Genomic DNA, 25585 nt, shown 5'->3' with positions numbered 1-25585 from the left:
GGTAGGGCAGTAGGAGTAGCCTGACTAGAGGGCACAAGGACTCCATGAAAGCGTGGCTCTTGGAGGGAGCTCATAGTGGTGGCCAAGGAGAAGTAAACAGATTTAAGGAAGAGCAGCCTTACTTGCACCAGCAGCTGGAGGCTGGAGCTCCTAGGGGGGCTGCCTTGGTCGTGAGCGCTCAAAGTCAGCACATAGTGCGGCCGCTCTGCTCGGATCAGGGGTGCAGCAGTGAGCAGCTCTCCCAAGTGAGGGTGCAGAGAGAAGAGCTCTGAGCCAGGACCTGGGGACAGGTATAGGAAGGGTGAGGGCATGAGTCCCAGAGCTGGGGAGGTCATGCCATCACCCACCAACTCCTTCTCTCCACGTCTCCCCCACCATACCAGTTAGTGTGTACAGGATGGTGCCATTCTCCCCCTCGTCTGGATCTTTGGCCTGCAGAGTCGTCACCAGTGTTCCTGGAGGCACTCGATCTGGTACCTGTGGGGACACACAGTTCACCTACAGCTGTGTCCTTCCTTGTGTTCTTGAGTCAAGTTTCCCTCACCTGAGACATCTCAGAGTCAAGTTCCCCTCACCTGAATGCAGGCAGAGCCCCTTTTCTGCTCTCACACCTGTTCCAAGAGCCAGTCTCTCTGATCTACACCTACAGCTCTGTGGGGAGATGATCCCCCACCCCATTGCCTCTCACACTTCTTCAGGGCAGGGTCCTGCCACTTCACATACCTGTATAGGAAGGCCGCCGCCAGCAGCCCCTGAAGCCTGCAGGAAGGTAGGGCTGTTGTCGTTGAGGTCAAGCACTGCGATGTGCACGGTGCCTGTGGTACTACGGGGAGGGTTCCCCCCATCCTGCACCTGCACCAGGAGCTGGTAGCTGCTCTGCCGCTCTCGGTCCAGGGTTTGGAGTGTGGTCATTTCTCCTGGGAGTGCAGGATAAGGGTCATGTATGGGCACAGCCTGAGGCCTGCAGCTGAGAAGCTGGGGTTTAGGGAGTGTGGGAGGGAATGCCAGGGTGAAAGTCCAGGCTGAGTCCTGGTCCTCTTGGCAGGGGTCTGGGAATTCTGTCTGGGTATTCACCAGTCTGAGGATGAGGCTATGAGATCTCAGAATTTGGGCCCCAGTGCTCACCAGTCTGGGGGTGGATGCGGAAGGCCTTGCTGTCTTCTGACAGCTGTCGCAGGCTGTAGGTCAGACGTCCGTTGGGTCCTGAGTCTCGGTCAGTGGCAAAGACCCGGCCCACGCTGGTCCCTGGGGGCTGGTTCTCAGCCACAGCCAGGAAGGTGGGCTCCTCAGACAAGCGGGGACTGTGGTCATTCTGGTTGAGGATGCTGACCCTCACGGTGGCTGTGCCTGTCTGCTGTCCCAACTCAGCTTTGGACCCAGACACTGCCATTACCTTCAGTGTGTACAACTCCTGGGCCTCACGGTCCAGTGCTGCTCGCACCCATAGCCAACCACTCTGTGGTTCCAGGCCAAAGGGGCTACTTGGCCCATCTGCTGCAAGGTGATAAGTGATGGGGCCCCCATCTGGGGCTTGAGCTTGCACTTGCAGGACCTGAGTTCCAGGGGTGGTGCCTGAGGGCAGGTCCACACGGTAGATGGGGCTGTCAAAATGAGGAGCCAGCCCACGGGTCGCCGAGTCTTGTACCACTACCCGTAGTCGGAAGTGGCTGGTGCGGGGTGGGGAGCCTCCATCCCGGGCCTCCAGCTCCAGCTCATGCGCTGGCCCCCCTGGAGGCCCCAGAGGTCTCATAAGCCGTACATGGCCTGTCGTGGGGTCCACAGTGAAGGCCCCACCACCCCCAGCTAGCAGGGTAAAGGTGACTCGACCGTTAACGCCTGCATCAGGGTCCAGAGCCCGAAGTGTATAGATGGGGGTCCCTGGGGCAGTGCTTGGTGGCAGCAACACTGTGTCTTCAGGTGCAGGGAAGGCAGGGGAGTTGTCATTCACATCATCCAGCAGCACACGCACCCGAGCCATTGAAAAAGCTGGGGGCACTCCACTGCCTGCCCGCACCTCCAGCTCCAGCACCGGTCCCAGCAGCTCCCGGTCCAGAGGGCGAAGTGTTTGTAACAGCCCCGAGGCCCCATCTAAAGAGAAGAGTCCTCGGGGATCCCCACCTGATAAGGCAAGGGTCACAGACCCCAAGCGACCTGAGGAGAGGAGAGAGGAGTCAGGAAAGAGATGGGAGGCATCTAACGAGTTGGGGCCCAGACTCTGATCCCAAGGAGGGAGAAGCACTGTCCACACCTGTGTCTTTCAAACTACTGGGACATTCATGTGCCTGGGGATGAAGCAGAGGGCCTGCACTGTGCCCAGGGAGGTGCTGGGGTTGTAACCTGCGTGTTATCTGTGCTGTGATACTCTAGGGTAGTTTGAGATGGGTTATGTTAGTGTGTCTGGGTACAGCACCAAATGGGTATAATGATAAATGATACCTGGTGGGTTGCGTGCCTGGACTACGCCGACACTGGTGCCTGGCACCACATCCTCTGGCACGGAAAAGACATACTGTAGTTGCTCAAATACAGGTGGTACAGGGGTTCCAGGCACAATGCTGATGTTGACTCGGGCACTGGGCTCTGCCTGCAGGCCACCTCCATCCTGGGCCCCAATCTCCAGCTGCACCACAGAGTTGGCCCGTCTGGCCAAGGGCCAGGCTACTGTCAACAGCCCTGGGAGAAGGGATAGAAGCACTGATGTATAAGGAAACAGAATAGAAGTAAAAAGGTTATGGGAGAGGGGGCAATACTTCATGTAAGCAGGTGGGGAGAGGGATCCGGGGGCAAGGCCTGGGAATGGGAGGATCCTCACCTGAGTGCTCGTCCAAGGCAAAGAGTGGGGGGTTATTGCCAGCCAGGATGTAGTAGGAGAGTCGCCCGTGGGGCCCCTGATCAGGGTCATGGGCACGCACCCTCAGCACAGCTGTGCCTGGTGTACTCTGGGCACTCAGACTGGCAGCATACTCCCGTGGATAAAACTGAGGTGGGTTGTCATTCTCGTCTGACACAAACACCTTCACGTATACCATGGACTTGAGGCCTCCCTAGGGAGACATGCAGCCATAAGTCAGGTGGACCTTGTCTGGCTCTGGTGAATGCCCTATTCCAACACCCAGCCTACCCATGGTCTGCCCACTCACCCCATCCACAGCTGTCACTGTGAAGTCGAAGCTCGAGGGCCCCTGGTCTCGGTCTAGGATCCGGGTCGTGCACACATCACCACTCTGGGCATCAATGCGGAATGGGGGAGACCCTGAGGCCCCAAGTCCAGCACCCAAGGAATAGGAGAGGAGGCCAAATGGGCCACTGTCTGCATCTGTGGCTGTCACCTGGGGAGAGGCTGGGGTGAGTGATGTCCATCTTGTTGACCAGAAGAGCCAGAGTTAAGTGGCAATTAGAAGAAGCAGGCCCTGGGCCAACTGGGAGCCAGGGTCTTTGGATGGTGGACACATACAGGGGACTAATAGGACATGGGCCAAAACCCAACTACATCTCAAACCTCACCACCTCGTTTAGGATCCTGTGAGCCTCTGATCACAACATTTTTGTCAGCTGGTCAATACATAGCCTTGTTTTATGCATGTTTCTGTTTAAAGACACCTATGTAATATATATTGTTGATTCATTAACACTGAATTCATGGCCAATGGCACTATAAATCATATCTGAATGAAGCTTATCTAACATACTAATTTTCTTCATAAGGCACATCACAGCCCTCCTGTGCTTAGGAACACCAGACAGCACTTCAGCACTACACTTGGGGACCATTTTAAACAGCAAAATCACCAAACAAAGAGGACAAAAATGCAAAAAATGTGGCACCAAATAGACCACAAAAAGGACCCTTGTTTACAGTATGAGCTGAAATATGAAGGCAGAGCATTGCTTGGAATGTGCACATCAGGCCACTTGAATTTTTCATCATTCTGCACGTGTCCAGAAATGTCTGCAAAAGCTCCATAAGTATTGTTTTGGGGGTTAGAAATAAATTTTAGAGAGTCTGCAAATTCACAAATGCAGAATCTGCAAACGATGAGGTCTAACTGCACTGACAAAGGAGAGTGCTTGGGCTATGACTGCAAATTCCAGATGGGTCACAGGGAGTTAATAACCGTCACCAAGTCTCATAATCACTCTGAGTAGAGAACTAGCTGACTGATGTACCTACTGGGACTGATGTTCTAGCCCTGCGTTTTCTGGAGTTTGGCCATTCCAGAGCAGGGTTTGATTGATACTGGAATCTAATCGCTGGAGGGATCGGGGTCTGCTCTGTGGATTTATGGATGTGGCTCACGCACCTGTGGCATCCACTGCCTCTCAAGCCAACCTTGTTGGAAGTGAGAGAGGGAGAATTGCAAGTCCATGGGGCATCAAGGGCATTATGTCCAGGAGGCTCCACAAAACCAAGAAGTAGGGGAAGGCTTTCCTGGTTAATTCTTGGGCATCTCCTAGACTGGCTCAGGAAAAGGTAAACTATTGCACACCAATGTCAGGAGCCTCTGAACATTTCAGAAGCAGAGCAGCAGGAGACACCATTCCAAAAGCTTCTGAGCCTAGGACAGGGCCAGGCACACAGTAGGTACTCTATATATATTTGTTGAATGAGCAAACAGATATTCTGATTGCCCTTACAACAAAAACCTCCTTCAAACTAAGTTTTATACATTGGGTGCACATTAGACCCCCAACAGTGTGTTAGCTGGTGTTGACTGCTGTAGCCTGTGACAAAGTATTCTCTGTGTGTACAAGGGTCTTAGGGTCACGGTATGCTGTAAGAGGAAGCTGGAGAGTTCCCTTTTCGTAGCCAGAAAATGCTCCTCAGAAAGGAGGCTAGCCAAGGACTTCTGATTGTTGCCCAGGCCCTTGACAGAAGTGATTTGTAGCACTGTTTACCCTCCGGAGAGACCCTGCCATGGCTGAACCCTGGAAAACAGCTCCTGCTCTAACTCTTTACTGTGGCTGTGGGCCCAGATATCCCAGGAGACAAACATCCCCCTGCATCAATCCAGGCGGGCTGCAGCACAGCTGCTGCATCATCTCCAGAAGCTGTTAAAGACCTTTGCCCTCTGACTCCCTGCAGGAAGAAAGCAATAAATAGTGGTCAGGGGAAGTTGTCAGGAAGTGACCCCAAAAGGCATAGAGGCCACTGACTGGAAATGACCAAGGCAGAAGTGAATTTCCCAGCCTGTGCAGCTCCAGCTCAGAGGCTCCACTGCAAATGCAGTTTCTCTTCTCAACAGGCGCTCAGCCCTGCGTCCCAGCCCAACCTTGGTCAGCCCCCTCTCCCACTTAGCTCTCCTTTAATCCCCACCCGCCTTTAGCTCTCATCGAATGCACTACTTCAAGGAGGAAGTAAACACCCTTATCTGTGAATTTTCTGAAGTTCCTAGCAGACCACAAACTTACTGCATCCACCCCACCCTGACCTCCCTCCCAGGTGTCTCCCACTTCTCCTTCTGCTGCCTCCCCCTCCACAGACTCCTCCACCTCCCCTTTCCCTGACTGTTCTCACACACTTGCTCCCTGGGATCTCTCCCTGGCCTTCTCACTCGACATGCTCCCTCAGGACCTTCTCTTCCATTTCTGTGGCTTTGACCATCATCTGCACTTTGACCTGGACCACTCCTCTGAGCTCCAAACCTGCACATCGATGCCTGCTCAATATCTCCACTTGGATGTCCCAAGTGGCACCTTAAATCCAATGTGTCTAAAACTAAACTCATGATCATTCCAACCCCTCTCTAATGACTCTTCCATCCAGGCAGTTGCTCAAGCCAGAAATCTGTTCTTCCCTTTTTCTCTCCCGGTATATCAATCAACTAGGGACTAAGTAAATCCTCATTATCTCTCCTATTTGTCTATTCCTCTCCATCACCATTATCACTGTCCTGATTTAGGCCTGAGCCATCTCTCCCCTGGACTATTGTGATTCCCTTCTCATAGGGGCCTGAGCCTCCAATCCATCTTCTACACCAGGACTTCTCATCCTTGGCACAACTGGCATTTTGGATCAGATAATCCTTTGTTGTGTGCTGTCCTGTGCATTGCAGGATGTTTGACAGCATCCCTGGCCTCTGTGCGCTAGGTGTCAGTAGCATCACACCACTTGTGACATTCATGTGTCAGAATGAAATGTCTGTAGACATAGCCTGATGTCCCCTCCAGAGGGCAAAACCATGCCCAGTTGTGAACCGCTGTTCTATACTGACTACCAAAAGGATCTTTTGAGAAAGCAAATATGATCATATTACCCTTCCACTTGAAAATCTTTAATGTTCTCCAAAGAAAAGTGCTCAAACCCTTTGGCTTGGCTTGACTCCTCACTGTCTGGCCTACCTGCACAGTCTCCGTCCCAGTCTCCCATCCCAAACCTTAACCTCCAGAGACACTGAGCCACTTGTAGGCCCCTGAACAAGTCAGGCTCTCCCACTGCTCTGTGCACGTGTGTCACTTGTGCCTGGACCACCGCCCTACACTCCCCACTGTCTGGTCTCCTCACCAACTGCTGCTCATCCTGTAAGTCTCAGCTTGAGGCTCACCTCTTTTGGGATGCATTCATACTGCCTGTCTACCTCACATAAGACCCCATCATGGAGGTTTTCTTATTGCAGTACAACTACTTCTTTGCACATGAATCTCCACTCTAGACTATAAACTCCATGAAGCAGGGGGCGGGGTGAATGACTCATTCATGACTGTATTCTGTGTCCCTAATGCAATGACTTGCACATGGTAGATATTTGATAAATGTATATTGAGTGAATTGAATATTAAGACTTCTTGTCTTAATATTCAGATATGAACAGGTATGAACACTCGGTGATCATTTTTAACTCCCACCTCCCTATAGTTATGAATAGTAAAAACTCCAGGAAACCCCTTGGAGAGTTACCCTCTTGCTTCAGGCACTAATGAGGAGGAAAAAGTTTGGAAGTCATCACCCATTGGTCCGAGGCCAAGAGGGAGAGTAAACACATGGGAGAGTGGGTGGGAGCTGGACAGCAGCAGGCAGGCAAATACCCAGAGTCTGGCCAGAGGCAAGGCGTCAGCTGGGTCTAGGCACTGGCCTGAAGTCTAGGCCCTGAGAAGATGCGCAAGGGTCTGGTGGACTTCTGAGATGTAAAGACTTCAAGCACTAGTCTCCTAAGAGGCCTCGCTACCTCCTGTTTCCTCTCTTGCATACTCCATATTCCATGATGCAGCCAAAGCAATCATTTCAAAAGGCATACCAGATTTGCTTACAGCCCCTCTTTGGCCCCCTGTGATTTTTAAAACAAAGTCAAAGCTTGCAATCTGGTCCCTGTCTACTATTTTGTCTCATCTCTCTGCAACTCTTATCAGCACAGTTGGGGCCAACCTGAACAATGCAGTCACCTGAACACGTCACAGTGTTCTGCAGCTCTCTCTGTAGGCCTGGAATCCACAGCCACATATTCTGTATGATCCATTCGGCCAAGTCTCACTGGTTCTTCAAAGGCCCCTTCCTCTGGGCTTCCACAGCACCTCATATGCCATCTGACACAGCACTAGTTACTAGTGTGTCTCCCTATCTAGACTGGGACCTGCCTGGGAACAAGACCGTGCTCTTTCTTTCTTCCTTGGGACCAGCACAGTGCCAAGCTTATAGCGGGTTAATTCTTGAATATATCACCTACACACTGATCTAATCCATCCTTCACCCTTAAAGCACGTTAGCTCCCTAAAAACACAATCTGTAGGAAGGAAGGAGGGAGGGAGGGATGAAGAGGATTTTTAGGGTGGTGAAACTACTCTGCATTAATACCATAATGCATGTTGTTATATATGTCCATTATACACATATACATTATACGTTTGTCCAAACATATACAGTGTAAAACACCAGGAGTAAACCCTAATGTAAACCATTTTTGGGGATTTGGGGTGATAATGTGTCAATGTACATTCATCAGTTGTAACAAATGAACCACTCTGGTCGGGGAGGGTATATGAATGGGGACAGAGAGTATATTTGAAATCTTTGCTCTCAACTCAATTTTGCTGTGGATCTAAAATTGCTCCCAAAAAGTAGTCTTTAAAAAACAAAAACAATGGGGCCTGCGTGGCTCAGTCAGTTAAGTATCGACTCTTGGTTTCAGCTCAGGTCATGATCTCATGGTACATGGATTCAAGCCCCCTGTCGGGCTCTGCACTGATAGTGGGGAATCCCTGTTTGGGATTCTCTCTCTCTCTCTCTCTCTCTCTCTCTCTCTCTCTCTCTTCTCCTTCCCTGATCTCTCTCTCTCTCTCTCTCAAAACAAATAAAAAAAATATTAAAAAAAACATAATATGATCACACCCTCTTCTGGCTCAAAGAAGTTCAGTGACCTCCTTTGCCTTCCAAGTAAAGTCCTAATCTTACCTCATGGCTTGGTGTCCAAGGACTTCTGCAATCTGGCCTTGGCCTGCCTCTTTAGTTTCATGCCCCCTCTGTCTCCTCCAGGCCTGACTCACAAGCACTCTATGGCTTCCAGAGTCTGTCCAGGGCTCTCACCTCCTCCTGTGAGAGGCCTTCCTGCTCTGGATATTGGGATCTCATTAATACTTCTTGTTATCTTGTGCCTGAGCCCAAATGTCTCATCAAAGCTCAGCTCCAGGGAGACAGATGGGGATTTCTTCCAGCAGAGCCCAGCACTGGACAAGGGCTCCATAAATACTGGCATCCCCTTAGGGGAACAGGAACCACATGGGTGTACAGAATCTCCATCTCTGCCTTTCAGAACAGCTTTGAGATTTGATAGAGTTTCTCTCACTTCTTGACACCACAGGACACTTTTTCTCTTGATCCAATCTTAATTCTCTCAACTGCCTCACCTGGCCCAGCTCTCAAACCCTGCTTTCTCATCTTGTCGTTAGCCCTCACCCTCTGCACAGACTTTGGAGCTCACAGGATAGGACCAAACCCTCTGACATAAGTCACCATAAACAGATGCACCTGCAAGGCTTGGTTTCTGTTCTGAGGTCCCCTGTGACCCTTTCATCCATTCCTGCCCACAGCAACATCCTGCTGTGTGCAGGACTTACCCACCTGCAGGAAACAGGTTCCAGGCTGGGTTCCCTCAGGCAGTGAGGCATTGTAGAAAGTCCTCTGGAACTGGGGCTCGTTATCATTCACATCTTGCAGGGCCACACTGACTGTGGCGGAGGAGGCGAGAGGAGGCAAGCCCCCATCTGTGGCCACCACAATCAGCTGTGGCTGAGGTTCCAATTCATAGTCCAGCGAGGCAGCCGTGGTAATAATGCCTGATGTGGGGTCGATGGAGAACCAGCGGGTGTGAGCTCCAGGGGCCAGGCTATAGGTGACCTGACCATTAGTGCCCTGATCAGGATCCCGGGCTGTCACTCGCACCACAAAGCTGCCAGGCAGTGCAACTTCAGGAAGGGGCTCAGGTCGGTAGAGCTGACGGTCAAAGGTAGGCGCATTATCATTGACATCAGTGACATGCAGCACAAAGGTAGCCTCGGCCCGCAGTGGGGGTGAGCCTGAGTCTGTGGCAGTAACCCGCAAGTTATAGGCATCCCTCTCCTCCCGATCCAGCTGCCTAGCTACGCACACCAGGTAGATGACACTGTCCTGAGTGCTTAGGGCAAAATGGCCCTCTCCACCCTCCAGGGAAACGTTGACATGAGCAAAGTCACCATCATCTGGGTCTGACACAGAGATGCGAGCAACGAGCTGGCCAGGTGGGGCAGCCTCAGACACTCGTGGGGAGCCATCTGCACTCAGGAAGATGACAGTCATGGAGGGCTGATTGTCATTGGCATCTCGCACGTGCACAGTCACAAAGGCTGAGCCTAGCTCAGGGTGAGCCCCGCCATCCCGCGCCTGCACCACCAGTTCATGGACCCGCCGTTGCTCAAAGTCCAGTGGCCGCTCCAGCCGCAGCAGTCCCGTGTGTGCGTCAATGGAGAAGGGTCCATCACCCTCGCTCTGCCTCCGGTTGATCTCATAAGTCACAGCCCCATTGGCACCAGCATCAGCATCAGATGCATACACCTGCAAGACAGGACTGCCAGGGGCTAGGCTCTCAGACACCACAGCGTGATAGCGGCTCTGATTGAAAGCTGGGGCATGGTCATTGATGTCCAGCAGTGTCACATCCAGCAGGGCCTGGGCCCTCCTCGGGGGTGAACCGCCGTCATAGGCCTCCAGTTGCAGCATATAGTGTGAGCGGTTCTCTCGGTCCAGCTCCCCAGTAACTACCAGTTCTGGCACTGGGGCCCCATCTGGACCAGGACGTGTCTCCAGCTGGAAGGTCTCTCCAGCCCCATCACCAGATAGTGCATAGCCCTGGGTTCCTAGGCGGCCAGCATCTGCATCACGAGCAGGCTCCAGCGGGTAGCGGGTGCCAAGAGCTGTATGCTCAGGTATCTGCAGGGCAGCCCGAGCCTGCGGGAAGGCTGGAGCATGGTCATTGATGTCAGCCACTCGCACAGTAACTTCTACGGTGGCACCGTCAGGAGTCACTGCGGTGAATCGGTAGCGATCTCGCCGCTCACGATCCAAGACACGGGCTGTACGGACCACTCCACTGTGTTCATCGATGGCCAGGTCTGTGCCCACCCCGCTGCCCTCTTGGGCGGAGATGAAGTACATGGGAGGTGCTGCTGTGCCTGGTGGAAGCCCTGCACTGATGTCCCCAATCAATGTGCCTGCCGGTTGCTCCTCATCAATCTGTAGGTCCAAGCTCCCGGCCTGACCCCAGGCGCCTGACACTCTGGCTCCCAGCAGCAGCAGCAGCAGCAGTGGTAGCAGGGGGAGGTGCCTGAAGCTCTGCATGCCAGTGCAGGAAGGCGCAATGCCCCGCTCCTTCTGCATGACAGGGGCGATCCAGTTGTGACTTGGGCTCCAGCTCTGGGTCAGGCTCTGGGCCCAGCTTGATCTCAGGTTTTGGATCAGGTCCAGCTTGGGCCCTGGCTCCAGCTCGGGCTCCCTGACCTGGGAGAAAAGCAGAAGGAAAAAAGTCATGATTGGGGAGGTGGGGAACGGAATCAATGGTCCAGGGAGACTGGGACCTAAGCCACAGCAAGACTGAGGCATGCTCAGCCCTGCCGTAGGGCATTTGTGCTGTTGCACACCCATCTTGAGTCCAAGAAGTGCCTGTTTCAGAACTCCTCAGGACCCGCTCCAGTCTTTCCCTGGCAGCTTGCCATCCCACCCTAACCCTCCTCCCCCAGCAGACTGTTTTGTTCCTATTGTCCAGGTCTCAATGCCCTTGGACTCCCTTCCTTTCATCTCTGGACTTAAAAATATGGCCAATCCTTTCTTATTTTTCTTCTCATTCAGGACTAATACCTCAATAACCATGTGTTTTTGGTAACCTCACCTTCAATCATCACCTTTTGGAGACTTCTATCAGCATTTAAATATGTTGAAGACTTTCCTATTTTATTTTATTTAATCAATTGATTATTTTAGAGAGAGAAAGAGCACAAGCAGGGGAGAGGCACAGAGTGAGAGGCACAGAGAATCTTAAGCAGGCTGGAGCCTGATGCGGGGCTCAATCCCATGACCCTGGGATCATGCCCTGAACTGAAATCAAGAGTCGGACACTCAGCCGTGTGTTGTGCATTGTATAGGTTTGGACAAATGTATAATGTATATGTGTATAATGGACATATATAACAACATGCATTATAGTATTAATGCAGAGTAGTTTCACCACCCTAAAAATCCTCTTCATCCCTCCCTCCCTCCTTCCTTCCTACAGATTGTGTTTTTAGGGAGCTAACGTGCTTTAAGGGTGAAGGATGGATTAGATCAGTGTGTAGGTGATATATTCAAGAATTAACCCGCTATAAGCTTGGCACTGTGCTGGTCCCAAGGAAGAAAGAAAGAGCACGGTCTTGTTCCCAGGCAGGTCCCAGTCTAGATAGGGAGACACACTAGTAACTAGTGCTGTGTCAGATGGCATATGAGGTGCTGTGGAAGCCCAGAGGAAGGGGCCTTTGAAGAACCAGTGAGACTTGGCCGAATGGATCATACAGAATATGTGGCTGTGGATTCCAGGCCTACAGAGAGAGCTGCAGAACACCATATCCCTAACCTTCACCTCAAGCTGATTTTCTTCCTTCACTCTCCTTCCTGTGAACAGTACAACCACTCAGCAGCTCTTCTTGCTTCTTTGCTTTTTTTCAGTCTGATTTCTAGTTAGCATCAACACCTGACCATCTCAATAAGATATGTCTCAAGTCTGCCCTTTCCTCTTGCTTTGCAGCTGCTGACCTAGTCTGAACACAGTCATCTGTCCTTTTGATTCCTACAGCAGCCCCTTACTTACTGCTCCCCCTGCCTCCTGGCTTGGACCTTTTGACCCATCTCCACCTGACCAGAGCTATCCATGCAGCTTTAACCAAATCACTCCTGAAGAGAGGCTTCCATGGGTTCCTCATTACTGACGGCAAAAAACTGCTGCTCCTCTCCAGAAAAAAAAATGCACATACACATACACGCAAACTGTGTCTGCAGTTTCGGGGAGTTCATAGGCAACCTCTAGCCTAAAAGATAAAGTACAGTGTCCTTAATATATAGCTTCCTGATCTGAGCCTGCCACCTCTCCAGTGCGCCCTACCTTTACTTTCTTCCACCACACCCTGCATCCCAACACTAAAGCCATCCCCACTCTTCGCCCTGTATGCACAGCTCTCTCGTCTTGTGATATCCTTTAAAAGTCCTCTCCAAGTGGCCATCTCCTATTCAGTCTTCAAGATCCAATTCCAATGTCCTGTCTTCTGTGGAATCTTCTATGACGTCTCTCTCCCCCTACCTGCAGAGCCCATCGTACCATCAGAGCCTCTGGGCTCTCACTGCTCTAGGTGCACACTGGCAATAAACTGCATAGCAGCCCTGAATTACAGGCTCCTTGAGGGCAGCAACTTCAGGGTCTTAGTTGGACTCTGTCCAGCATAGTTGAGCAGGCAATCAATGCTGAGTGCAAGGTCAGAGCCTTATAATTCTACACCACCACACTCATGTGCTGACACAGCATGTCCATGGACATGCCAACTCAGATGACATACACAAACACACATGAGCCTGTGCCCCTGAGGCACCAAGGTCAGTCCTGTGGCTACAGAAGTGTGTCCTCAGGTTTTTATGTATTAGCTCTGCTTTAGGACTTCCTGTCCTCCCAAGGGAGTTTCTGACCTCTCACTTACACTTCCATTCCCCATCCCTCCCACCTGTGTGAGGCAATAAAAACAGTAGGGATTCTGAAGTTTGAGTTATTTTCCTAATCCAGATGATTCTGTGAGAATTAGAGGCAATGGAAGCAAGGAGCTCAGAGCCGGGCATCTGGAAGCTGCTTTCTCAGCACCTCTCAACACCATCTCTGATGGATCCCTTCATCCTGGCTTCAGAGTTCTGGGCTGCTCTGTGTGCACTCTCTTTGGGGACTCAAGTCTGAGGAGCTCATGGAACTGCCACATTGGATAATAGGTCGGAGGAATTCAGAAAAAGGAAGTGAGTGAACATAGGTCTGACTCAGAGAGCGGAGACGGTGAGTGCACAGGGTTGGCCCAGGGGCCCAGGTCAGGGATCTGGGCCTAGAGACTGGGTTAGGGATCAAGGGTTAAGAGTTGGTTGTATTTATTTAATCAGTCAGTGGAGAGAAAGCAGTTATGGTGGATGGGGAGAGAAGATAATGGACAGTGAGGCCGATGTACTTATTACTGTATTATAATTCTCTGTCTCCCCACCCAGAGACAGGATGTCAGCTATGTGAGAGGCTAGGATTGTATCTTATTCACCGTTGTGTGTAGCACGGAGCATGGTACATAGTTTGTGATCAATATGTTTTCTGAATGAAAGGATGTATGAGTGGTATGAGATAAAAGCTCAGGTGAATCATCAGCCTTGAAAGAGGAGGCATTCAGGCCCAGGCACTTGCCCCTTATCCTAACCTGTATAACCTGGGTTCCTGTCCATTGCAAACACGCCCAGTATAATCTCACAATGGGCACAGAAAGGTGCATACTCACAGTCACAGACCCATGTACAGCCAGCTACACAGACTCACATACAGATAGGCACGTTCAACACACTCATACATATTTGGACAGGGGCTACGTTGACATATACACAGCCAGTGCACATATGCAGATACACCCCCCCTCACAGAGAAGCATGTTTTCACACACACAGATGGGCATATTCATTCCCATGGAACCTACCCCCGCCCACATACATATGCAGGCATACAAAGACACATACAGGCCTGCTTTTGTACACACAGAAAGACACTTTCTTACCAGCCTCACACGGGCAGGCATGTTCGCATGATATCCCCCCACAATATACACACGGACACATTCACATACACATCCCAACCAGGTACACAGACAGGCACACTTTCACGTGTGCAGACACACCAGCAGGCACACACGCATACACTCGCAGACCCACCCACACACAGGCATGCTCTCGCACATGCTGCCGGGGCACTCGTGGTCAGCTCTGTGGCTGCAGCTGTGACCTTTAGGTCCCTGGGGCCTCTGTCTGGACTGTGCCTCATCACTTCCTGCTCCAGGACTTCCAGTTCCAAACTCGCACTCCAGACTCTCTCCAGAGACTGTCTCATCCTGTCTCCAACTCTCCTCTCAGCACCATCTCCCCATCTGTCCGGTGCTTTTCAGTGCCTCTTCCCCAGGACTGGCTCCTCCTCCCTGTTCCTGTCTCTTTCCTTCTCCAGGTCTGTCCTGTCCCTTCCCCCAGATCTGGCCTCAGTAGTCCACCTGTCTCCTGCCCAGACCTGTCTTCTTTCTTCCCCCAGATCGGTCACTTGTCCTCTCCCACCAAGTTCTGCCTTGCTGCATGCCCTCAGTGTCTTGGTCCTGTTGCTCTGTCCTCTGGCTCCATCCCGCTCTCCCTCTCTAGCCCCACATCTGGGCCTCTGGAACCACAGCTGGTTCTCATTAGAAGGGGGAGGGGCGAGGCTGTTCATTGGGGCCTGCGATGTGATGTCAATCCTCCCCCCCACCACAGCCTGTGTGTCTACAGGACCTGGGAGCAGGGGGAACATGGGAGAGGAAAGAGAGGTGGGTTGGGGGAGGAGTAGGGGGACCATAAAGGAAGGGGGTGCTCCAGAAGGAAGTAGAGGAGTGGCCGAGGTACCGAAGGGAAGCAGGCTGGGGGAGCTGGCACCGCCCAGGCCTCCTCCCTCAACTTCCTGTCCTAGGGCCAGGGAGGGGCAGGGACCAGAAAGACAACAGAGTGAGGGGGGGGACTAGAAAGGCAGATTGGCGTAGAAATCATGGAGGAAGAGAGTAACCTTGGTGAGCAAAGGGAGGGCTAGGCATAACGGGGACAGGAAGGGATGTGAGAATGCTGGTGGGGATGGCTGGGGCAAGACTGAGAGAAAGTAAGCCAGTGTGACAAAGGAGAGAGCACATGTGGCAAAGGGCAAAGGAGAGGGCGAGTGCAGTTACTACAGAGGGGGGAGCTAAGTCAGAGTGGACACAGCTAGCCTGGAGAGGTGGGGGAGGTAAACAGAGGTGGGAGACAGAGCTGTGTTGGAGGGCAGAGAGGAGAGGAGGGTGAGGAAGGGAGGAAGGAGAAGGCTGACAAACTGGCTTCCCAGGATATCCCTGAGAAAACTCATGGGAGGGTTGTGTTCCTCCTGAGGACTGGTTCCTGGGAGCCACTTCAGAGAGGCTGGGGACAGACACAAGCAGAGGAAAAGTCCCTTTTCTGAACTTTAATGGTGTGCTGGGCTCTATGCCAGGTAGTTCACAGACATACCCCCATTTAATCAAAACAACCCTGTGAGGAAGGTGTCCTGCCTTCCTCAGTGTGAAACAACTTTTCTGAGTTAACACAGCCCCAATTTGATCCCAAGACTATGCACTCCATGCTGCCTAGGATGCAGAGAGAAGGGAAAGATGAAGAAAGGAAGAAATGGCAGGGGAGCTGAAGGGAGGGAGTGCTGGCAAGACAATGGAGGCCTGAAGAAGAGAACATATGGGAGGAGAGAGACCAGGTATGAGGTGTCTGTGACAGCCCAGGTCAGTAGCAGAAGACACAGATAACGGAGGTGAAGTTGGTTAAAACTTGGCCACTGATGCGTCAGGAAGGGTGAGGGAATGGAAGGGTCTAGACTGATCCCAGGGTTCTGGCCTGGTTACTAAAGTGGTGCCATTAGGATACCACCGAGGAGAAGCCATTTTTCAGGTGCCCATTGGGATCCCCACATGGTGATGTCCCAGACACAATTGGATTTGCAGGTCTGGAGGAGAGAGGTCTGGGTTGGAGACAGGGATTTGGACAAATCAGGGGTAGGTGAAAACCATGGGCTTGGAGACCCATCAGCTAGGATGTGCAGAGGAAGAAGAGGGTCTAGCATAGAACCCTGAGGAGTAGTCATATTTAAGGGGCAGACTGAGGAGACCTTTATTCTTCTCAGAGAAGAAGAAGAGGAGGCAGTATCACAGAAGTTAAGGGAGGAAATATTTCAACAAGAAGGGAGGGATCAATAGTGTCCAGGGCTGCTGAGACTTCATGCAAGACGAGGGCTGAGAAGTGGCCATTGATTTTATCAGTAAGGAATTCACTAGAGATCTGGAGAGAATAGTTTCAGGAGAGTCTGAAGGGTGCAAGCCTCCTGCAGTGGGAAATGATAAAGAATAAATCAACTAAACAACTAAACAACACAGCATAGATTGATTCATCAATACACACTGCACTTCTACGATAGGGAGGCAATATATCACAGTAGGGCAGGACAGGATAGTGGTGAAAACGTGGACTCTGGGGCCAAACCAAATGTTTTTTGCCCAGCTTCACACTTACTAGCTTTGTGACCCTGGGAAAGCCACTCAATTTCTCTGAGCTTCCAGTTCTTCATTTATAAAGTAGAGACAATAATAGCACTTCCTACACTGTGTTTGCTGTTAGAACAGTGTCTGGCACACAGTATGTGTTTTGTAAGTGCCCAAGCATAATTAAGAAGATTGGCTCTGCTGTGAGACAGACTTCAGTGCAAATTCTGACTCTGCCACTTACAGTGTAGTCCTGGGTGAATTGTTCAACCTTTCTTAGTTTCCTCCTTGGTAATGAGGGGATTAAAGTGTCCATTTTATATGGTTGACACAAGAGTTAAATGAAAGAATGTAACCAAAAACTTAGCACATCGTCTGGCATACAGTGAAGGCTGAATAAATATCAGCTGCTCTTGTGTGCCAGACACACACGACAACTCTGGGATAAGTGTTATTTCACAGATGAGGAAACTGAGGGTCAGAGTGGGTGGCAGAGAGATGTGGAACACAGCTCTGATGGACTCCAAAGTTAGTGTTTCGTTACCTTATATTGCTTCTCTGCTGGAAGGCTTGGAATGCTCTAATGAAGGGCAAGGCAACACAACAGGGAAGGAGAACAAGCAGAATTCTGCTATAAGAGAATAATTCTTACAGGGTGCACAAGGTGGGTTAGAGGAGGAGATCTGTGATGAGGAAATGCCAGTCCAAGTAGAGGGTCAGGTGGGCATGGAGTCAGGTGGTGAGACAGGAGAAGGGGCCAGAGGATGCTTGGAGGTCTCTAGAAGACAAAGAAAAAATGGAGAGAAGCTGGCCCAGGGCATGCATGTGAAATGATTCATTAATAGATTTATTCAACAAATATCTATTGAAGACCTACAACGGGCCAACCATCATCCTAAGCAGTAGAGATATAGCAGTGACTTGGACAGACAGAGTCCCTGCCTTCATGGTGTCCACAGGTAGGGAGACATGATCTGGGACAGGCATGGCAGGGTGAGAGGGCAAGGGCTGGTGGTGATGGGCAGCAAGGGATGACCCTGATAGTCTGGGTTGCAGAGGAGGCCAGTGAGGCTGGAGCAAGAAAAGAAGGTGAAAACAACCCAGAGATGTCAAGAGGAAAGAACAAGTTTAGGGAAGTGAGAGGTTGAGGGTCAGGGGAACACAGTAGAAGAACTGAGATGTTGGAAGTAAACTAAGTTAACCGTTCAACACTTACCAGTTGTTTTCTTTCTAAATTCTCAAGCAACTCTCTGAATGTTGCCTCCATTTTCACCTGAGGAAAGGGGAGCTCAGAGAAGCTAAGGTGGTAAGTGGTGGGGCTGGAAGGTCAGCTCTACTCAACCCACAAAGGACACAGTCCTTGGCAACACACATCCACAAGGAATAACTTCACAGCCGTCACATCCCCCCCGGAAGCACTGTCAGAACCAACCCACACCCACACCCTCTCCTTCCTCCCTTTCCTTCTTCTCCTCCTCCTTCCTCACCAACCAAATGGGAGATGCAGTCTAGCTCCTTCCATGAGCAGCCTAGAGAGACAAACATAAACAAGGACATTCTAGTGTGCCAAGTGAACACAGAGGGGCATCCTGACCCAGGCTTGGGGGTTCCAAGCAGACCAGTGGGAGGAGGTACCCTCTCACCAGTGGACATAGGAACTGAGTAGTAGTCCCTCCCAAGTGTCAGTAGTTGAAAATGCCTGGGAGTCAGAGGGTTACCGAGGAAACATGGACTGTAGAGCTGAAGTAAGGGGCAGGCAGAGGGAAGCCAGGAAGAAGATAGGATCCAGCAGCATGAACTCCTGGGAGGGGCTTTTGCTTGCAGGTCTCAGGGCATCAGAGAGTCCAGTTGCTTCTGTTACCACAGGAAGGATAGGGAATAGGAAGAGGGCACACACAGGTGTCTGGGCACCTGATATGGGGAGGGGCAGGGCCAAGGGTGCCAGGATTTGGGAGGACCCACAGTGGGGGTGTGTGAGGGGTGGTGGAGGGAGGAGCAGCCTATGGCACCTCCCAGGAAGGGGGCTTGCTGGAGTGGAGCAGATGGTGGGCACTATCGTGCCTTGTGGCCTGATGGCAGGTCACAGCTTCCTCATCTTCCTCTCCTTCCAGGAACCCCAACAGGCACCTGGAGCAATATATTTGTATCTGCAAATTTCTGGTGCTTCTTAAATATTTGCCAACTGAATGAAAGAGAAATCAAGTACAGAGAGGGAGAGGAAGAAGATCCAGGAAAAGAGAAGCCCATGTGAAGGGCAGAGAGGAGGAGAACATAGGGTGAGGAAGGACAGTTTGTGGGGGAGAGGAGTGGCAATGTCTCCAGTGGGACAAGTGGGTACGTGTGGAAATGTCTCGATTGTGTGGGCAGCTGAGACCAGATGTCAATCTTCTAAAGAGTGAATGAGGATGAGGTATACGCAGTAAGCAGCTTCATTTATTCATGCATTTGTTCATTGCCATTAATGTGAATGTGAAGGGTCCCAGGGAGATGAAAATATATAATATGCAACCCTGCCATCAAGAGGCCCCAGCCCAGTCAGAGAGACAGAACAGGGAAGAGGCAATGACAACAGTCAGACAAGAGGATCCCAAGCCTGCACAGTAAAGTCAGGAAAGGTGGGGTTTGAGACTAGATCTGAGGATGGGAAGGGGCTAGCCATAAGAAGAGGGGAGTAAAGGGCTTTTAGGGCAGAGAACAGTATGTGCAAAGGGCCAGAAGCTTGGCAGAATGCCATGTCTTTGAGGAACTACAAGGAATTCAATATGGCTAGAACCTGGAATGTGAGGAAGGTAGGGAAATGACACAGATGATGAGACTGGGAAGGCCGAGGGGAGTCAGATCGTGAGGGATCTCATGAGCCTCATTAAAGTGGAGAATTCACCCAAGATAATGGAAAAACATTGCAGAATACTGAGCAGGGAGTGCACGGCAGGATTTGCACTTTAGAGAGATCCCTCCTGCTGCATTGAAAAGAATGGCCTGGAAGAGGAAGAGTAGAAGTCTAGGGAGACAAGTTAGGAGGCTCTTGTAGTAATTTTTGTGAACAGACAATGAGGTGAGGGCAGTAGCTGAAGCCATGGAGCAAAGGGGATGGGATGCCAGAGAGCGCTGGAAAGGAGGTAGGACCAGCAGGTTCCAGTGACTTTCTGGGTTGGAGAAAGACAGATGGCAAAGGCAAGGCATTGGCTGAAGTTGACTTCTGGATGTGTAGCTTGATAACTCAGTGCAGACAGTGGTGGTGGGGGGAAGGAATGATGAGTTCAGGTTTGGACATTTAGGTGCTTCTGAGCTGTATAGCAAAGACCAGGTAGGAAGCAGATATGGAGGTCTGGAGGTCAGAAGAGAGGTCCGGAAAAAGTAGACATTTGGGAGTCATCAGCCTATAGAGATGATAATTAAAGCCCTGGAAATGAATGAGATGGATCACCTAGAGGAGTGTATACAGTGAGACAATAAGAAGGTCCAAACCAGAACCCTAAGGAACAGTAACATTTAGGGGCTCTCCAAAGCAGACTGAGAAGGAACAGCAAGGAGGAGCTCGGGGAGAGAGATGCATGGACCCCATCATATTGTAATCATCTGTTTATCTGCCTGGCTCTTCCACTGAGGTTTAAACTTCCTGAGTGTATGAATAGTGTCTTCTCTCATAATATTCCCATCACCTGGCATTGTGGTTGGCACTTGAGACCTCACTAAATGTGGACAGAATAAAATGGTGGCTCAGAAGCCATAAGACAAGAATGACTCAAAGAGAAAAGAATGGTCAACAATGTCAGACCATGCCAAGGGGTCAGGCAGTTGAGGACTTTTGAAAAGAACCTCTAGATTTGGCAGATGAGAGGTCACTTTCTCTTAGGGAGAGCCATGACCCTGGAGGGGCAAGAGTAAAGGGGAAGTGAGGAAGTGGGAACAGCTCCATGCAGAAGACCCTTTCACAGTGAAGCAACATGAGAGGGTCTCTTAGCTCATTGGGGACTACAGGCTTAAGGGAGGCACAGGAGACTGGAGGCTCTGTGTATGCTCGCAGGAGGAATGGGTACAAAGGGAGAAACTGGAGAATGAATAAGACACAGGATAATTAGGGGAGTGATGTCCCCATGGAGGCAGGAGGGGATGGGTGAAGTAGTCTTAAACAGAAGAGACACCTCTTCATAGGAAAAAAAAAAAAAAGATTGAGGGGAATGCAGATAAAATTTGAGGGTGGAGGCAGAAGGCTGAGGAAATTCAAATTGGATGGCCTCACTTTTCTCAGTGAGTGAACAGACCAGATTGTCTACTCTTACTGCCTCCCTCCCCTTCACCTCTACATCCATCCCACCGCTGAGCCCTGCTGACCCTGCTGCCTACACAACTCTTGAAACCATCTACTTTCTCCCTCTCTGCTGCTACCATTCCAGTTCAGGCCAGTGTCATCCTCTCCTGCTTCCTGCAACAGCCAACGATCCTCCTTTACAGATCCCTCCCTTAAGTCTCCACGCTGTCAGACTTGGTAGTTCTAAACCAGATCTGATCATATCACACTGTAGCTTCAAAACATTAGGAGACTTTCCATTATTTTGGGGTTAGATAATCTTTTTCCTGTGACCTACAAGAACCACATGATTTGACTAGCTGTCTCTCCACCTCTCGCAGACTTTCTCACCTCTCCTCACAACATACTATTAGTGCCAGGCTCACTGGATTGCTTTACCTCTCGGACATAAAATACTTCTTGCAAGTGGGCTTTTCCATGTTTGCTCCCATGGTTTTGAATATTTTCCACCCAGTCTACCTCATCTCCACCTCTCCTTTGCTTGGCTGACTCCCTATTTATCCATTGAGCTTAAGCTTAAACGTCATTTCCTCCAGAAAGCCTCTTCTGACATCCCTATATTCTCTCAGCTTTCCTTGCTGTGTGCTACCGTGGCACAGCACTCACCAGATAGCCTGTAAGCTCCGTGAGGGCAACGACCATGTCCATTTCATTCACCCTTGTAATGCCACACCAACCACACTGCCTGGCACAGGGCAGGTACTTAATATGGGTTTGCTGAATGAATAAACCAGTGGATTGACTAATCTGAAAACAATGGGCTGAGGGATGTGAGGTTAAGGGGTATGAAGAAAATAGAAAAAATTTCCTTTACTTATTTATGGAGGGCCAGTTGAGGGTGGAATTTATAGAAGCATGAATTTATAGAAGCATTACTTGGTGTGGTTGAGAATTTGGGTTGAGACTTTGTGGGATGGGTGGGCTCAAGGACAATGAGACAAAGAGTGGCCAAGGAGTGTCTGAAGGAATAGTCCCGGGTGTGTATACTGGAAGGAAAGCACAAAGCCAGAAAGGGGCAGATGAGGAAAAAGCAAAGAGGTCAAGGGCAAGAGGCCATTATGAGGTTGAAGAGTAAGTATAATGGGAGTGAGGGCATCTGAGAGCTGGAAGGACACAGGAGGCTGTGTGCAGAGAGTGGAAAGGAGGGGTTTACAATGTTAGAGATGGACCAGTTCTACAAAGTGGTCCTGGGAGGGAAGAAGGAGATAACAGGAGCTAAGGAGCTCAAGAAGCTGTGAGGCTGGGGTATTAGAAGGACACTTCAAATCAAGGCAGGCTATAGGATGAAGGGAAGACTGATCCAGGTCCCCACTTTTCAGGGAACAAGACGTTGAGCCTAGGGGTCTATGGAGGAGGAGTGAGAGCATCGTAAGTTAATGGGAGCTTGTTTAGCAATTGGGACAGCTCACTCCTGGTATATTCATGTCACCAAAAAGCAGGGGTTGTTCCAGTGGGTGTGTGGTAAGGGCCATTGCAACACAGCGTCCTGTCAGTGTCAGGACTCTGGAACACCTGCTATGTACAGGCAGCTCTGATGAAGTATAACCTAGATGATGGGTTGGCTGTGACTGTTTCCAGTGGATGTGCATGGCTGTGACAGTGTCTACAAGGAGATGTTGGCAGTAATAGTGTGTCTCCCATGGTACGTGTTGGCCTTGACCATGATCTTGTGGGGATGTGTTGGCTGCACCAATTCTCTTGTGGGTGTGTGTTGTCCTGAGAGCATCATCTGCATGTGTGTTGGCTCTGACAGTACTTCCTGGGGGTATGTGATGGCTGTGAAGGTATCTCTGGTGGGTGTGTGTTGCCTAGGATTGTGTCCCTTGTGGGTTGAGTAGGGCTATGACTGTGTCCCCTGTGGGTATTTGGGGAGTTGACATAAGTAACAATATTTTTCTGGCCTATGACCCCATGGCTGCAGGCCCAACCCACACCACACTGACTTCATTGTGCTTCTAGACCTCCCTTTCCCCACCCCCTCCACGTGGGACCAGGCCTGTGGTGACCTCCCTCTGTCTCCTGAACAAGATTCTCATCTAAGCATCCTGGACACAAACTCAGAGCACCAGCCTGGATGCCCCACTTCCACTCCAGGCTTTGCCTGTTTCTCCTCTGTTTCTCTTTACTTCTCCCCCTTAGTTTCTTTGTCTCTGTCTCAGTTTGTCTCTGTCACACACCCATCCTCCACATTCTGACACATGGCTTCCAAAGAGGCAGGCAACACACACACACACACACACACACACACACATACACACACACACCCTGACTGGGACTTGCTCACCATGACACACACTCATTCTGACCCACACACCCTCGGAGTGACACGCACATACACACACAACCAGACAGATACACACGGACACACAACCTCCCAGTGACACGCACTGACTCACACTCCGCTGATGCACTCACACTCGGAGTAGCACACACACACCCTGCTCGCACCCCGCACCCACACCCCCCTCACACTCTCACGCCGCACACCCGACTCGATGTCACACACACAAAGACCCCCAGGCCCTGCCCCCACGCTCACGTTCACGCTCGCCCTCGTCCCGCAGGCCCAGGCCCCCCCTCCCCCATTGTCTCCGGCTCAGAACAAAGCCCCCGGCTGCACCGCCGCCGCCGCCGCCCGGGAGAGGCCGGAGGGCCGGGCGGGCGCGGCCGGACGGGCCGGGCGGGCGCGGGCACTGACCTCCGCGCGGCGCGGGCTCCCTCGCCCGGTCCTGGGGCGCCGTCCGGCCGCGGTCAGCCCCCCGGGCAGCGCCCGCCCGCGCGGGGCCTGGGGCCGCGCATCGTCCCCTGCCGCTGTCTCCGGGCCCGCGATCAGCTCCGGGCAGCCAGCCGTCGGTCCGTGCGCCCCTGGCCGTCGGTCCGTCCTTCCCTTCGCCGCCGCCGCCGCCGCCGCCGCCGCCGGGGCGCCGCCTCCTCCACAGCCGCCCCGCGGAGGATGCGAGATTCGCCGCCGCGGCCCCGCGCCCCCTCCCCTCCCCTCCCCTCCCCTCCCCTCCCCCGCCCTCCGCGCGGTAACCCGAGCCCCCGCCCCTCCGCCCGCGGAGCCCCCGCCCCCGCCCCCACCCGCGCTCCGCGCCGCGGCCCCCCCACCGCCCGCCCGTCCTCCCTCCGCCCCTCGACTTCCCGGCCCCAGTCCCCGGCGCCGGATCCAGCCCCAGCGCCGCGCGGTCCTCACGTCCCCGTTCTCGTCCCTGCTCCCGGTCACTGCGCCCGGCCCCCTTCTCCCATCCCGATCTCGACATCCTCTGCCTCGTCCTCTTCTTCCATCTTCTTTCTCAGCCCCTATTGCCCGGACGTCCCTCTTCCCCCTCGCTGTCCCGTCTCCCGCTCTCTATCGCCCAGCCCTTCTCCCTCCCACCCTTTTTTCTCCATCTCCTCTCCCTTTCTCCCCGTCCCCTGCTTCTCACCCCTTCCCTCAGCCTTTTCTCTCCACCCGTTTCTTCCCTTCCCATCCCCTCCGCTCAGTCCTCTCTCTCCCTAGCCTCTTGTCTATCAAATTCTCCCCATCTCCTTTCTCAACCCTTCTCTCGTACCCGGCTTCCTTCCCCGTCTCCCCATCCCCTGCTGTCCTTCTCCTCTCTTCCCCTTTATCACCAAGCCATTCTGCCTTCCCATTCTCCCTGTCTCCTCTTGCCCCCTTCCACTCACCGTCTCCCCATTCCCTTCTGCCATCCCTTTCTCGATCCTCCTCTTTCCCCATCGTCTTCTTCCATCTTCGTCTTTCCATTCCCTCCTAGTCACTTCTGTTAATCCCATGCACTATCCCTTTTCCCTTCTTCATGGCTCAGCTCTCTTTCACTCCCCTCTTCTTTCATGCCAAATTTGAGGCTACAGATTGGAAGGTATTGGAAAGAAGAGATTTGCGGCTGATGGTTTAACTCAGGAGATAGTCCCCAGAAAAGGAAAATGAGATAGGAACTGGGCAGGGAGTTGGGAAGGGGCTCGAGGGACAACTTGGAAGAGAAAATGGGAAGGAGTGAAATCAGACAGAGGTGGAGAGTATCAAAGAACTGGGAGAGTTTTGACCCTTCCCCTTCTGTCTTTCCTGATGACTGTGAGTAGGCTGAGTCCAAAAGTATTCTGTGCTTGAGAGGTGTAAAAATGGTACAGAGAGATTGGGAACTTCTGAGAAAAGAAAACAAAGTTTCAGTTAAAGCAGAAGGGGGTGCGATTTGGAAAGAGAGGAGTGAAGGAGAGGCTGGAGTCCTTGGTAACATCCAGATTTCTGGTTTGGGCAGCTGAGTGGATGGCAAGGACATTCACCGTGCGAGACAAAAGGAGCAGCAGTAGCTTGCAGGTTGCCATAGAAAGATGATGACTTTACATTTGGCCTGCTGACTTTGAAGTGCCTGCTGGGTAGGTAGGTTTTGTAGCTTAGAACAATGGCCTGGATGGGCATAAATATTTGGGAGTCATCTGCAAATACCGTATAAGCTTGAATACAGGGTGAGGTTTTGCCTTTTTTGTTTTTCCAAAATC

General features: G+C 51.7%; 1 protein-coding gene across 1 annotated transcript in view; it reads right to left on the bottom strand.

Annotated features, from left to right (window-relative positions):
- Positions 1-24078, bottom strand: part of DCHS1 (dachsous cadherin-related 1) — a 34012-nt gene extending 9934 nt beyond the window's left edge. The window contains exons 1-9 of the mRNA XM_060605858.3: positions 23787-24078; positions 9050-10960; positions 3141-3329; positions 2813-3044; positions 2437-2673; positions 1126-2151; positions 724-917; positions 381-477; positions 123-280 (exon numbers count right to left, since the gene is read on the bottom strand). Of these exons, the coding sequence (XP_060461841.3) occupies positions 123-280; positions 381-477; positions 724-917; positions 1126-2151; positions 2437-2673; positions 2813-3044; positions 3141-3329; positions 9050-10840 (3924 nt within the window). The 5' untranslated portion in view covers positions 10841-10960; positions 23787-24078. The remainder of the gene's footprint in view (positions 1-122; positions 281-380; positions 478-723; positions 918-1125; positions 2152-2436; positions 2674-2812; positions 3045-3140; positions 3330-9049; positions 10961-23786) is intronic.
- Between the last annotated feature and the right edge of the window lie 1507 nt (positions 24079-25585).

Source organism: Panthera onca, chromosome D1 (genome assembly GCF_046562875.1).
Source record: "Panthera onca isolate mPanOnc1 chromosome D1, mPanOnc1 haplotype 2, whole genome shotgun sequence".
Lineage (NCBI taxonomy): Eukaryota > Metazoa > Chordata > Mammalia > Carnivora > Felidae > Panthera > Panthera onca.
The sequence above is the reverse complement of the archived record's forward strand: the minus strand, read 5'-3'. Positions and strand labels throughout refer to the sequence as shown.